The 15,860-nt window shown below is 23.8% G+C and overlaps 1 protein-coding gene across 2 annotated transcripts in view; it reads left to right on the top strand.

The window, feature by feature from the left end:
* Positions 1-15,860, top strand: part of LOC117175179 (titin homolog) — a 97,953-nt gene that overhangs the window by 417 nt on the left and 81,676 nt on the right. The window contains exon 2 of one of the 2 annotated variants that reach the window (XM_033364801.1): positions 450-583. In XM_033364801.1, the coding sequence (XP_033220692.1) occupies positions 460-583 (124 nt within the window). In that variant the 5' untranslated portion in view covers positions 450-459. Of the gene's footprint in view, positions 1-449; positions 584-15,860 lie in introns of those variants that run through there. The other variant, XM_033364802.1, reaches the window with a different exon arrangement.

Here is a 15,860-nt window from a genome sequence, read left to right as displayed (position 1 = left end):
TTATTCGCTTGTCTGGTACAAGTTCTAATTTTTACGGCCTTGGAACGACCTGATAAAAGGCGAGTTTAAATTTTTTGTTCGATCTCTTCATTTTGTAACCAGATAAAAAGTTTTTGTAGGGTTAGGCCTTTTTTGCGTGCTCGTGTTTTCATAACCTATTAACGAGTAATTAATGGTCGTGGCACTTTTCGAAGGGTAAGAAGTATTTAGGTTTTCGTTCTATCTTCTAGTGTTTTTGAGGAGAACCGTAAAAGGGAAATTTTCTATTTTTTAGTGTTGTTATTTGTGACTTTTTGTTGTTATTTGTTAGCTTTTGTTGTTATTGGTGACTTTTGAAGGTTGATATGATAACAGAATTGCAGTGGAAGGTGGATTCTTTTAAAGTGTCAATTTTTCGGCTTTTGATCTGATCTTGGCCATTTTGAGGAATTACAATATTTTCTTTTCAGAAGGTGCAAGATGTCGAGTTCTTTTATTGTAGAACCTCGGGAAAATGCGCCCAAGAAAGACGAGACGTTGATCATCATGGTTAGCGATGACGGAACGATTTCTGTTGACGAAGACACTTTACAGAACCTGATAAGTGAGTAAAGTTTGTTTTAATTGGTAGGCTGAAATTGTTTTGTTTACTTTATATAAATCCCGTGGTTATCACAGTCATAAAGAGTTTGGCATTGGAGTTTTAAAGAAAGTTTTGCTGCCACGTTAAACGATAATCCAAAAAAAAAAAATATTGCACATTAAAAATAATTGCTTTAAATTTACCACATTAATTATCCTAAGAATCGGGGTGTTCGCAGGTCAAGGATTACCGGGAAGTCAGGGAAAAGTTAGAAAATTTTGTAGGTCAGGCATTTTGAAAAAAAAAGTTCAAAAGTCAGAGAATTTCTTTAAAAAGCACTTCAGTTAACTGTCAAGAAGAATCAGGACTAGCAATCATTTTTTTATGATCTAGAAACTAGCCTATAATTTCAAACGATTTTATGGTATTAAAAAAAAAATTATTTTCAAGAGTTTTAAGAAGGTTTCAAAGGAGTTGAAAGGTTTTAGCGTATTTTAAATTATTTCAAGGAATTTTTAGTAAATTTGAGTAATTTATAGGGTATGACAGTGAAATTTTTTTTTTGACCGGGAATTTTACAAATTTGTAGAAAAAAATCTTTCCACGTTCGATTTCAACCGGTTTTAAATAATTTGTTGATTTTTTTTTAATTATGCAATTATTTAGCTTACAATGCGCAATTCAAAAGTTTTTTACTTTCAAAATTTTCCATTTAGAATTTTTGTTTTTAAGCTTACATGTTTAATTTAAAGAATTTTAAACTGCTTTCTTAAATACTTAAACACATAAAAAATAAAAGCCTTTGATGTTGAAAGATTTGGATAAAAAATTTTTATTTTGTAAATCAATCCATTTTTTTTTAATTCATCTGTACTTTAAGTAATAAAAAGTGAACAAAAACGATTTTAAATCAGTTCAGAATTTAAGAATTTTCAGATCTTAACATTAAAACTTAAAGGGATTCAATTTGAAAGTCTTAGTCATTAAAGAAATGTTTATAAACTATTTTCAACTTAAAAATTACTTCATAATAATATATTCTTAATTAAAGGATTTTATTAAATTTAAAATATTGTTTTAGTCTAAAATATTCCATTTTTAACCCATTCAATTTGAAATTTTTAATTAAAAAAAAGATTAATTATTGAATATTTATCAATATTTAAATTTTTATTTAAGACAAGTAAATTGAAACCAAATATTTTAAAGTAAAGAATCTTTTAACTGAATTGTTTGACATAGAAAGCCTGGAATCTTTAAAATGTCGAAGAGCCTTTAAACTTTAAACGTTACAATTTTAATTGTTGTATTTGAGAAATGCTTAATTTGTAAGTGAAATTTCTAAATTTTGATGTATAATTTACAAATGAACATTTGTAGAAAAAACTTGAGTAATTTTAAGAGATATTTAGGAGTTTTAAAAAAGTTGAAAATTATCATGCAAATTTTGGAAAGTTTTCTTAAAGTCTTCTAGAATCTTTTTTGAACATTTTGTTTAAATCTTTGGAAAACTTGTTAAAATGAAAAATTAAATAAACAGAGAATAATTGGATTTCTAATTTAAGAAGTGTTCAGTTAAATTTTTTTTCAATTTTTCAGTATTTCCTGTTTCCAGCGTAAAATCCCTTGAAATTATATAATTTTGAAAATTTCAAAGTTCATTGATTGATTTTTTAAATTTAGAGCATTGAAACTGTTAACGTGGATTTAGATTTTTTCATATTGAAAAATGTTAGTACCTTTGATTTTATCCGCATAAATTATTTAGCTTTTGAAGACAAAATTTTATTGATTAAAAACATTTAAATTTGAATTTTAAATGTTCAAAATTTAACAGTTTGACTTTTGAGTGCTTTCATTTGCAGCTCAGTTTTTATTACCTCAAGTGGAAATTTTGTTTGCTGTAGTGTTCCATTTTTTTGATTTCATTGACCGTGAAAAATGTTTGCGGATTGGAGAAAAACCGGGAATTTATTTCATCGATTAAAACAGCCACCCTGAAATACTCATCATTTTGGTTGGAAATTCATGTTTTTAGATTAAAAATTCGACTATTCCAGTTGAAAATTCATCACTTTTTTTAAAAAAATGTAACCATTAACAAAAATGTTTCGCTTTTGTTAGAAATGAGTTGTTTTTTATAGGAAAATGCAATTATTTCGATTAAAAATTACATCTCTTTCGTTGAAAATTATCTCTTTGGTTTAACATTATTTTTGTACTAAGAATTCAACTATTAAATAGCCGGTTGACAATTTATCTTTCTAATTTAAAATTCATATATTTTCTATAAAATTCGTCTTTTTTGGTGAACATTAATTTGCTTTGTTGAAAATTTATCTTTTTGGTTAAAAATCTACTATTTTAGTTAAAGATTTATAATTTCAGGTGAAAATGAATCTTTTTTGTTTAAAATTCAACTTTTCCATTTTTTGATGTTTTAGGTTCGACTAAGTAAAATGTATGAAATAATTTAATGCTAATTGCTTTTTTCTCTAATGGTCTAAAATCAATATTTTTTTAATATTGATTTTTATTTATAAATTTTGAATACTTGTAAGATTAATTTTTTCAACATTCGAATCTTTTATATTTTTTTATGTTAGGTTATCAGCAATTTTTTCAAATTTAAAAATAAAAATAAATATTTAAAAAAAAATGATCTTAGACCAGTAGAAAAAAATGTAAATATTCATCATTTTAATTGAAAATTCATCTTTTTGGTTGAAAGTAAAACTACTTGGGTCGAGACTGAATTCTTCTCCCAAAAATTCCAGATTAAGATTCATCATTTTAGTTAGAAATTCATTACTTTGGTTGAAAATTCACCTTTTTTTTTATTGAAAATACATTTTTTTAATCCTCTTGGTAGAAAATTAATGTTCCTGTTTATTATTAAATGTTGATAATTCTAGTAATTATTTCATCTTCATGGTTGAAAATAAAACGAGAATGTTAAAAGTTGAATTTAATTTGCCAAGGAATTTTCAAGAACTTTGAGAAGATTTAAAAGATATCAAAGGATTTGAAGTATTTAATATTAATTTTAGTATTGAAATATTTTTAGACTTTTTCGGAGCTTAAAAAGTTTCCAGGGATTTTAAAATTTTCTGGGAAATTAAAAATAATTTCCTAAAATTTCAGATGATTGGAAGCATTTCATAGGGCCTGTAAGGTTTTAGGATATTTCAGAAGATTGTCACGTATTTAAAAAAAAAATTAAGATTTTAGGGTATTTACAAAAATGTCAAGTAGTTTTCAAGGCATTTAAAACCAGTTTAAAGGATTTGAAATATTTTATAGTATTTTAAGGGATTCTTAATAGATTTCACGGCATTTTCAAGAGATTAAAAAATTCCCAAAGATTGATTTTTAATGATCCATAATGTTTTAGGATATTCCCAAAGATTTCAAGGATTTGAAAAGTTTTAGGGTATTTTAGAAAATTCCAAGGAGTATTTATTAGATTTTAATCATTGAATGGGATTCTAAAGGATTTTATATAGTATTTTAAAAAATGGCTAGAAATTTTCAAAAACTTTAAAAAGTTTTAAACCATTTAAAATATTTTAGGGCACTTAAGAAGATGTTAAAGAATTTATAATAGATGTCAAGACATTTTCAAAATAAAATTATCAAGGATTTAAAAAAATTCCATGTAATTTTAAGTAATTTTTCCTTGAATTTTAGCAGATACGGAACAGTTTTCTCAAAAAAATCCAAGGGATTTTTAATAGATTTTAGTCATTTGATGGGATTTAAAAATATTTGGAAGATTTTAAGGTCTTTGCAAAAACCCAATGGTTTTAAAATGAATTTTCAAAAGCTGAAAATGTTTCAGAGGATTTGATATATTTTAGGATGTTTAAAAAAAATGACATGGAATTATCCATAAATTTGAATAATTTAAAGGGATTCCAAATGATTTTAAGTATTTTAGGATATTTAAGAAGATGCTTAGGAATTTTTTTATAGTTTCCAAGGGATTGTCAAGAGAAATACAAATTACCAAGGATTTTAATGATGGTGACGAATTAAAAAATTTGTCAAGCTTCAAAGGATTTAAATAGATTCCAAATTACTTAAAATATTTTAGGGTATTTAAGAAGATACTAAAGGAATTTTAAATAGATTTCAAGACATTTTCAAGATAAATTTCCAAGAATTTTGATAATTGTAAAGGATTACAAAAAATTTCATGTAATTTTAAAGAATTTTAATGAGATTTAAAATAATTTCCTAGAATTTCAGAAGATATAGAATAGTTTTATAGGACTTATAAGGTTTTTGGAGATTGAAAAAAAATCCAAGGGATTTTTAATAGATTTCAATCATTCTAAGGGATTTCAAAATATTGGGAAAATTTTAGGGTATTTATTCCAAGGTATTTTCAAAGGATTTAAAAATGTTTCAAAGGGTTTTAAATATGTTAGGCTATTTTAAACAATTTCAAAGCATTTTGAAGAGATTAAAAAATTTCCAAATATTTTAAGGATTTTTAATACACTTCAATAGTTCAAATTTCCATTGGATTTCCATGGGATTTTAAAAAATTGCCCAGACTTTCATAAGATTTGGAAGGGATTTCAAAATTCTTTGACGATTGTATGGCTTTACAGAAACTCCAAGGAATTTTCAAGCTTCAAGGGATTTAAAAATATTTCAAAGGAATTGAAATATTTTAGAAGATTTTAAGGAGTATTATTAGATTTTAATAATTTGAAGGAATTCCAGAGGATTTTATAGAATTAAAAAAAAATCCCATACATTTTCAGAAACTTTAAAAAAATTCAAAGGATTTTAAATATTTTAGGATTTTTAAGCATTTTAATCATTGTGACGAATTAAAAACAAAATTCTTGTCATTTTCAAGAATTTCAGAAGATTTTTTGGATATTTTGAGATTATCAGAAATTTTAAATAGATTTCAATAATTTGAAATATTTTAGGGTATTTTAGAAGTTTCCAAGGTGTATTTATTAGATTTTAATCATTTGTAGGCATGCCGGATGATTTTATTTATAGTATTTTTTAAAAAATCCAAGAAATTTTCAAGAACTTTAAAAAATTTGAAAGGATTTTTAATATATATCAAGTCATTTTCAAAAGAAATATACATTTCCAAGGATTTTAATTATTGTAAAGGATTTAAAAAAATGTAATTTTATTGTAAAGAGCTTCCTTGAGATTTTAAATATTTTCCTAGAATTTCAGAAGATAAGATTGTAAGGAACTTTCAAGAGCTCTAAAAAGATTTTAAAGGATTTAAAAGAGTTTTAGCGGATTTGAAATATTTTAAGGTATTTGAAAAAAGCTCAAGAAATTTTTAATAGATTTTAATAATTTAAAGGGATTCCAAAGGATTTTATGGTATTTTAAAAAATTCGAAGGAATGTTCAAGAGCTTTGAAAGGTTTTAAAAGATTTTAAATATTGCTAAAGATTTTAATGATTGTAAAGAATTAAAAAAAAATTTTATGGGATTTTAAAAAATTGCAAAATAATATATAACGATTTCATAGGGCTCATAAGGTTTCAGGATATTTAAAAATAGTTTGAGGATTTTTAATAGATTTCAATAGTTTAAAGGGATTCCAAATAATTTGGAAGATTTTACGAGATTCACAGAAATTCCAAGGAATTTTCAAGAGCTCTAAAAAGATGCAAGGGATTTAATAATATTTTAAAGCATTCTTAATATTTTAGAGTACATATGTAAAACAATTCCAATGAGTTTTTGGTCGATTCTAATCATTTAAAGAGATTCCAAAGGATTTCAGGGCTTTTAAATGTTTGAGGATATTTAAGAAGATCCCAAGGAATTTGTAATAGATATAAACGCATTTTAAAGAGAATTAAAATTTCCAAGGATTTGAATGATTTTAAAAGATTTAGAAAAAATTTCCATGGAATTTAAACGAAAATTTATGGGATTTTAAAGAATTGCCTAGACTTTCAGAAGATATGGAACAGTTTCATAGGACCTACAAGGTTTTTAGATATTTTTAAAAAATCCAAGGGATTTTTAATAGATTTCAATAATTTAAATGGGTTTAAAAATATTGGGAAGATTTTAATTTATTTACAAAAATCCAAAGGATTTAAGAAGATACCAAGGAATTTTTAATAGATTTCCAGGCATTTTCAAGAAAAATAGAAATTTCCAATGATTTTTATGATTTCAAGGGATTCTTAATATATTTCAATAATTCTGAAGGAATTTCAAAATATTTAGAAAATTTTAGGGTATTTACAAAAATTTCAAGGTATTTTCAAACGATTTAAAAAGGTTTCAAAGGTTTTGAAATATTTTAATGTATTTTAAAAGATTTCCAGGCATTTTCAAGAGAAATTAAAGAATTTCCAAGGATTTTAATGATTATAAAGGATATAAAAAAATGTCAATGAAATTTTAAAAAAATTCGTAGAATTCAAGGATTCTAATGAATTTAAAGGTTTTTTTTTTAAATGTATAAGATTTGAAAGATTTCCAGATGATATGGAACGATTTCATAGAATCTATTAGGTGATACGATATTTTAAAATATTCCAAGGAATTTTTAATACATTTGGAAAGCTTTATGCTATTTACAAAAAATTCCAAGGTATTTTCAAATGGTTTAAAAAGGTTTCAAAAGGTTTGAAATATTGTAGGGTATTTAGAAATATTTCAAGATATTTTTAAAGCTTCAAGGGATTTGAAATATTTTAGGATATTTTAGAAGGTTCCAAGGCGTACTTAATGGATTTTAATCTTTTAAAAAGATTCCACAGGATTTTATAGTATTAAAAAAAAAAGCCCAGAAATTTTCAAGAACTTTGAAAATTTTTATGGGATTTTAAATATTTTTGGGCATTTAAGAAGATACCAAAGAATTTTTTTATAGATTTCAAAGCATTATCAAGAGAAATACAAATTTCCAAGGATTTTAATCATTGTGACGAATTAAAAAAGTTTGTAATGAGATTTTTAATTTAACGGGATTTGAAAATATTTCAAGGTATTTACAAAAATTCCAAGGTTTCAAAACATTTGAAATATTTTAGGGTATTTTAAAAGATTTCAAGGCATTTTCAAAAGACTTTAAACATTCCCAAAGATTTTTTTCCAAAGGTTTATAAGGTTTTAGGATATTAAAAAATACTTCAAGAATTTTTAATACAATTCAATAGTTTAAGGAGATTTCTATTTATTTTGAATATTTTATGGCTTCACAGAAACCCCAAGGTATTTTTAAGCTTCAAGGGATTTAAATAGATTTCAAAGGATTTGAAATATTTTAGGGTATATTAAAAGATTCTAATGAGTATTTAATAGATTTTAATCATTTAAAGGAAGTCCTAAGGATTTTATAGTATTTAAAAAAATTCTAAGAAATTAAAAAAGATTCCAAATTATTTAAAATATTTTAGGGTATTTAAGACGATACTAAGGAATTTTTAATAGAGTTCAAGGCTTTTTTAAGAGAATAAGAAATTTCCCAGTATTTTAATGTTTCTAAAGGATTAAAAAACTGCATGTAATTTTAAAGGATTTTAAAGAGATTTTAAATAATTTCAGAAGATATGGAAGTTTCATAGGACCTATAAGGTTTTTGGAGATTTAAAAAAAAATCAAGGGATTTTGAATAGATTTCAATAATTCTAAGGGATTTCAAATTATTTTGAAAATGTTAAAATATTTACAAAAATTCCGAAGTATTTTTAAAAAATTGAAGAAAGGTTTTAAAGGGTTGGAAATATTTTAGTGTATTTTAAAATATTTTAAGGAATTTTTAAGAGATTAAAAAATTCTCAAAGATTTATTTTGAAAGATCCATTAGGTTTTAAGATTATTCGAAAATATTTCAAGGATTTTTAATACCTTTCAATAGTTTCAAGAGATTTCAAATCATTTGGAAGATGTTGTGGCTTTACAGAAACTCCAAGGAATTTTCAAGCAGCAAGGGATTTAAAAAAATTTCAAGAATTTTTAAAAGTTTTAAAGGATTTAAATTACTTTAGGGTATTTAAGAAGATACTGAGCCATTTTTAATAGATTTCAACGCATTTTTAAGAGAAACAGAAATTTTCAAGGATTTTAATGATTTTAAAGGATTTAAAAAATTGTCCTTTAGATTTCAAATAATTTCCTAGAATTCCAAAAGATATGGAACAGTTTCATAGGACCTATAAGGTTTTAGGATATTTTAAGATTTCTTAAAATTTTCCCATTTTTTTTTTTTTGTCAAATTTCGAAATCCAAGGGATTTTTAATAGATTTCAATAATTTGAAGGGATTTAAAAATATTTGGAAGATTTAAAGGTTTTTCAAAAATCGAAAGAATTAAAAAATGTTTCAAAGGACTTGAAAATCTTTAAGGGTATTTAAAAAGATACTAAAGAATTTGTAATATATCTTGAGGCTTATTTAGAAGAGAAATAGAAATTTCCAAGGATTTTAATGATTGTCAAGGATTAAAAAAAAATGTTCATGGGATTTTAAATATTTTCCTAGAATTTCAGAAGATGTGGAACGATTTCATAGGACCTATAAGTTGGTAGAATATTTCAAGGAATTTTGCGTATATTTCAATAATTCGATGGGATTTCAAAATATTTTGAAGATTTTAGGGTATTTACAAAAAATCCAAGGTATTTTCAAAGAATTTAAAAAAGTTTCAAAGGATTTGAAATATTTAAAAAGTTTTCTAAGAATTTTCAATAGATTTGAATAATTTGAAAGGATTCCGAAGGATTATATACTATTTTTCACAAAAATTCCAATGAATTATAAAAGGATTTAAAAACGTTTTAAATGGTTTAAAATATTCTAGGGTATTTTAAGAGAATTCAATAATTTGAGGGGATTCCAAAATATATCAAAAGATTTGAAAGTATTTGAAATATTTTAGGATATTTAAGAAGGCCTCTAAGAACTTTTAATAGATTTCAAGGAGTTTTCAAGAGAATTGAAAATTTGCAAGAATTTTAATGATTGTAAAGTAATTTAAAAACATTCTATGGGATTTTAAAGAATTTAAGAAGATATGGAACGATTTCATATGGCCCATAATTTTGAAGAATTTATAGTATTTACAGAAATTGAAAGGAATTTTAAAATCTCTAAATAGGTTTTTAAGGATTAACAAAATTTTCAAAGTATTTGAAATATTTTAGGGTGTTTTAAAAAATGTCAAGGAATTTTTAATAATTTAAAGGGATGATGGTAAAGTTTTTTTTTTTTTAATTCCATGGGATATTAAAGAATTTCCATGAAATGTTAATGAATTTCTATGGGATTTAAAAAAATTATAGAAAATATGGTACGATTTTGAAGGGGTTTTAAATAATTTACAAGATTTTATGGTGTTTATAAAAATTACAAGGAATTTTCAAGTGCTCTAAAAAGGGTTTAAAGGGCATATTTTTAAAGATTACAATGATTTTTTGTTTGACTCCAATCATTTTAAGAGATTCCACAGGATTTCATGGAATTTCTAAAAATTCTAAGAAATGTTCCAGAGCTTTAAAAAGTGTTAAATGCTTTTAGATATTTTAGGTTTTTTCAGAAGATTCCAAAGAACTTTTATTAGATTTTATGACATTTTCAAGAGAAATAAAAATTTCCAAGGACTTTAATGATTGTAAAGAATTAAAAAATTTAAATGAGATTTTATAGAATTTCGTAGGATTTCAGAAGATATGGGAATTCAAGGGATTTTTAATAGATTTCAATAATTTAGAAATATTAAATTGTGGAACAATAGTCTCAGGAACTAAAAAAATATATTTGAGGATTTAATTGTTTTTAAGAGGTTCTCAAGTCCTACGATACTTTAATAATTTTTCAAATAATGTTTAAACAAGAATTGAGGGATTTCGTAAGCTTTCAGAAATTTCAAAATACTTACAGGTATATTTCAGTGTGTTTTAAAATATTGTGAGGCATTTTCAATAAATTAAAAAATTGCTTAAAGGTATGGAACAATTTTCTAGGACCTATGTTTTATAATATGTTAAACGATTTCAAGGGGGTTTTGCAAATTTCAATCATTTTACGGAATTATAAAAGCTCTCAAGATATTTAAATACATTTTCTATGATTTAGGAACATATAAGATTTGATTTTATTTCACGGGATTTTATTATATTTTAGTTGATTGCAAAGAATTTTTTCATAATAATTGAGGAATTTTTAAGATTTTGATATATTTAAGTTGAACGCATTTCCAAATATTTTAAAGAATTTGCAAGATCTTGGGATGTTTTTAAAGATTCTAAGGAATTTTAAACTGATTTCAATAATTTTAAGAGATGACAAAAAAGTTTCCAGAGCCCGACGAAATTTCAAGGAATTTATAAAAATGTTAACGGATGTTAAATATCTTAGTTTATTTTAAAATGATTACAAAGGATTTTAAACATTTTTGGGCAATCTAAAAGATTGTAAGTAATTTTTATGTATTTAAATAATTTGAAGGGATTTCAAAGAATTAAAAATATTTAGGGAATTTAAAATTCAAAAGAATGTTTAATAGATTGTAATAATTTGAAGGGATTTCATGAGGTTTTTTTTTGTATAAAATAGATTTGAAATATTTTAGGATATTTTCAAAGATTTCAAGGAATTTTTAAATGTTTTCAAGAAATTTTAAAGAATTCTTAAGTTTTTAGGGTATTTAAAAAAATTCCAAAGAATTTTCAAGAGCTCAAACAAATTTCAAGAGTTTCAAAAAATTGTCAAGGATTTTAAGAGATTTAAAGAAATAAACAATGGGACTGTAAACAATTTTCTAGAATTCCTGAAGATATGGAACAAACTTACAGGACCAATATGGTTGTAAGATATTTAAAAGGGTTCTGAGGGATTTTATAAATTTTCTAAAGATTTCAATCATTTTACAAAGTTTTAAAAACTCCCAAGGCATATTACTAAATTTCGCAGGACATCAGAAAAAAAAAACAGATTTCGTAAATTTACACTGGATTCTATAATATTTTTTAAGATTTTGAAGAATTTATTCACAAAAATTGCAAAATATCGTGGGATTTCGAAAATTTTAGGATATCTTATAAGATTTCCAAGAGATTTCAATTATTTGAAGTAAATCCTAAAGATTTTAAGATATTAAAAAAAAACTCCAAGAGGTTTTTAATAAATTTCAATAATTTGAAAGAATTTCCAAGAACGGGAAGATTCCAGAGGATTTTCAAGATTTTAGAGTAATTGAAACATTCTAAGAAATTTTCAATTGATTCCAGTAGTTTAATGTGATTTCAAGGATTTGCAATATTTTAGGATATTTAAAAGGATCCCAAGATATTTTTCAAATGTTAAAAAAGTTTTCAAAAGTCCCGAAAAATTTTAGGGAATTTTAGAAGATTCCAAAAAATTTGTAATTTATTTCCATAGTTTGAAGAGAATTATAAGTGTTAAAGAGTGTAAGCTTTTTTTTTTTTAATTCAAGACTTTCAAGAGTTTTAAAATGTATCAAGGTATTTTCAAGGTTTAAAATTTTTTTAAAGGTTTTAGGATATTTGAAAAGGCTTCAATGAATTTAATATTTATTTCAATAATTTGGAAGGTGTTTAAAATATTTTAGGACATTTAAAAAAATTACAAGGAATTTTCAAGAACAGTAACAAATTAAGGAATTTCAAAAAATTTTGAAGGATTTGAAATATGTTAAGAGATTTTTAAGAGCTTCAAAATTTCCAAGCAATTTACAAGATTTTAAAGGATTTTAGATATTTTAGAGAATTTTTAGGAGGTTTAAAATTTGTTAAGGAAATTCAAAAGAAGATTTCAAAGGATCTGAAATATCTTAGGGTATTTTCAAGAGATTTATAAAATATATCAAGGGATTTTGGAGGATCTGAATTATTTTAAGGAATTTAAGTTTCAGGAGATTAAACAAAATTTCAAGGATTTTAAGCGATTTAAAAAAATAATCATGCAGCTCTAAACAATTTTCTAGAATTTTGCAAAATATAGAACAATTTTAAAGTACCTTGAAGATTTAAGATTTAAAAAGGTAAAAAAAATGGTATTTCTTGTTTTCTTCTAAATTCACTCTTGCTCATTTTATAACGTTTTCAGTGGTATTTTAAAGCAATTATTTTGGCGTGCGAATTATTTTGGCGTATGAAAAACACACGAAAAGTGTAATTTTGCAGCAAAATAATTATTTTTGTTATGAAATTTCGAAAAAAAAAAGACTTCCAAACATTCGTTTATACATTACTTTTCCAACAACCTCTTTAAAAATAATTTTTCGACGATAATTAAGTTCTCTATCTTTGAAAGCAGTTGTAATAATAAATACTTATAACGTTATTTATTTGATTATTTTCGTTTTTAGTTATAATATCACTTATCAATCAATTTCTTCATCTCTGGATAAAATGTCCTCAAATGAACTGAGACAATTTTAAGATTCTTGGTAGTTGAGATTTTTTAAATAATAAATAATCCGATTTGGTGAAAAACCGGCTTTATTATAAATAGTCCTGATAGCATGATCAACTATCAAGTATTCTTAGAAACTTTTTGGTATCAGGATGGCGACTTGACTGGGAAATGACCAGGAATTTCATTTTAAAAACCGGAAATTTGCTTCTGATCGCTGTAAAATTCAAGTTTTTAATATTTTAATGATTTTAGTCAATTATAAAAGTTCTTCTTTATCTTAAGCCGCTAAGAATTTTATGTTGTTAAGAATTATAATTCGGAGTTAAAAGTAAAGAGTTTAAAAAATTCCTGTTTCAAGTCATAATTCGTCAGAATGTAAAAGTTCCCTCTTCCAAATTTGATTACATTGTTCATTGCGAATGCATCTTTTTTTAGTTAAAAATTTAAGTTCTTGCGGTTAAACGTTAAACTGTTCTGTTAAAAACTAATTTTTTGGTTTGAAGATTTATAACTTTAATTGAAAATTCGTATGTTTTTGAAACTGTAACTTCTTCATTGAAAATAATTTTTTTAACTAAAAATTTAATTTCTTTGCTGAAAATATATTTTTTTTAATTCAGAATTTGATTTGCGACTCAAAATTCAACAATTCTATTTTTTGTTGAAAATTGATCTTTTCTTAAAATGAAAATTCAACTATTCGGTTGAACGTTGATATATATTTTTTTAATTAAACAATTTGTGTGAAAATGTATGTACTTTGTGGAAAATTGGTCTTTTCTGTAGAAAGTTAATCTTTATGATTAAAAGTTCATCTTTTTGGATAGGTATAAAATTCACCTATTTTTCTAATTTAAAATTCAACAATTTAGCTGCTAATTTGTCTTTTTTAATTGAAAAATTCAACTATCTCGTTGAAATATTTAAAAATTCTTCTTTTCGGTTAAAAATGCAAGTATTCTAGTTAAATAATTCTTATTTTAGTTGAAAAATCATCTTTTAGGTTGAAAGTTAAACTCTTTTCTTAAAAATTAATTTTGTTGTTGAAGATTTCATATTAGTTACAAATTCATTTCTGTGGTTGAAAAATAGCTATTATTCCAGTGGCTGGAAAATTATGTTTTTTAGTTGAAACTGCGTCTTTTATGGTTGAACGTCGATTTTTTTTAACTTAAAACTTAATTATTACAGTTTTGGTTGACAATTGGTTTTAACAAAATTAATTTTGTTTTTGAAAATTTAACTATTTCTATCGAAGATTCATTGTTTCAGTTGAAAACTCATTTTTGTTTATTTGAAATACAACTATTCCAGTTGTATATTAATCATTTTAGTTTATAATTTATAAAGGTTTACAATTAATTTTTTAAACTAAAAATGTAACTTGCATTTTCTGTTGAAATTTTTTTTTTAATATTCCACTGTTTGGTTGATAATTTGTCTTATCGTTTTCTTTGAAAGTTAATCTCCTTGCTTAAAATTCTTCTTTTCGGTTAAAAATGCAAGTATTCCAGTTAAATATTTATCATTTTAGTAGGAAAATCATATTTTAGGTTTGAAATAAAATTACTTGGTTAAAAGTTAAATTCTTTTGTTAAAAATTAATTTTGTTGGTTGAAAATTAGATTTTTTTTAATCGGAAAATTTAACTATTATTTCAGTTTTGAAATTAATAAAATTTAATTAATTAATTCTTGGCTGGAAAATTATATTTTTTTAGTTGAAGTACGTTTTTTTGGCTGAATATTGTTTTTTTACTCAAAACATAATTATTTTAGTTTTGGTTGACTTTTGATTGTTTTTAGTCAAAATTAATTTTGTTGAAAATTAAACTATTTCAGCTGAAGATTCACTATTTCAGTTAAGAACTAATTTTTTTGTTTAAAATTCAACTGCTTAGTTTGCAAATTTAAGTACTTCGTTAAAAAATCTTTTTTTTTAAATTGTATTTTTGTAGAAAGTTCACCTTTTTGGTTGAAAATTAATTTGTTTACGTAAAAATGTAACTATTCCATTTTCTTTTGAAAATTCTTTTTTTTTCAAAATTCAACTGTTGGGTAGAAAGTTTGTCTTCTTTAATTGAAAATTTAAGTAGTTCGATAAAAATTCATGTATTTTGTTAAAAAATTGTACTTTTTAATTTTATTTTTTTTAGAAAATTCACCATTTGGTTGAAATTTAAGTATTCATGTCTCATATTCATCTTTTTAGTTTAACATTCACCATTTGTTTGAAGATTATTTTTTTAAACTAAAAATGTAACGATTCCATTTCCTCTTAAATACTTTTTTTACTGTTTGGTTGAAAATCTATCTTCAATAATTGATAATTTAAGGAGTTCGATCAAAATTCATGTATTTTGTTAAAAATTTGATTTTTTTTGTAGAAAATTCCCCTTTTTGTATGAAAAATCAAGTATTCCTGTTAAATATTTTACATTTTAGTTGAACATTCATCATTTGGATGGAAATTATTTTATTTAACTAAAAATTTAACTTCTATTTTATGTTGAAAATGCTTTTTTTTAACGGTTCGGTTGCAAATTTGTCTTTTTTAATTGAAAATTTAAGTAGTTCATGAAAAAGTCATGGATTTTGTTGAAAAATTGTTGTTTTTTTTTGTAGAAAATTCTCCTTTACTGAAAATGCAAGTATTCCTGACACATCTTCATCTTTTTAATTGAACGTTTATCAGTTGTTTTAAAATGAAACTATTCTAGTTAAAGATTCATTAATGGTATGTTTGAAAATTCATTTATTTTTCAATTTGTTGCTCTGTTTTAAAATATGTCTTCTTTAATTGAAAATTTAAGTAGTTCAATAAAAATTCATGAATTTTGTTAAAAAATTGTATTTTTTTTAGAAAATTAACCTTTTGTTTGAAAATTTAAGTATTCCGGTCACAT

Source organism: Belonocnema kinseyi, chromosome 6 (assembly GCF_010883055.1).
Source record: "Belonocnema kinseyi isolate 2016_QV_RU_SX_M_011 chromosome 6, B_treatae_v1, whole genome shotgun sequence".
NCBI classification, from domain to species: domain Eukaryota; kingdom Metazoa; phylum Arthropoda; class Insecta; order Hymenoptera; family Cynipidae; genus Belonocnema; species Belonocnema kinseyi.
This window is presented reverse-complemented; position numbering and strand designations above follow the sequence as displayed.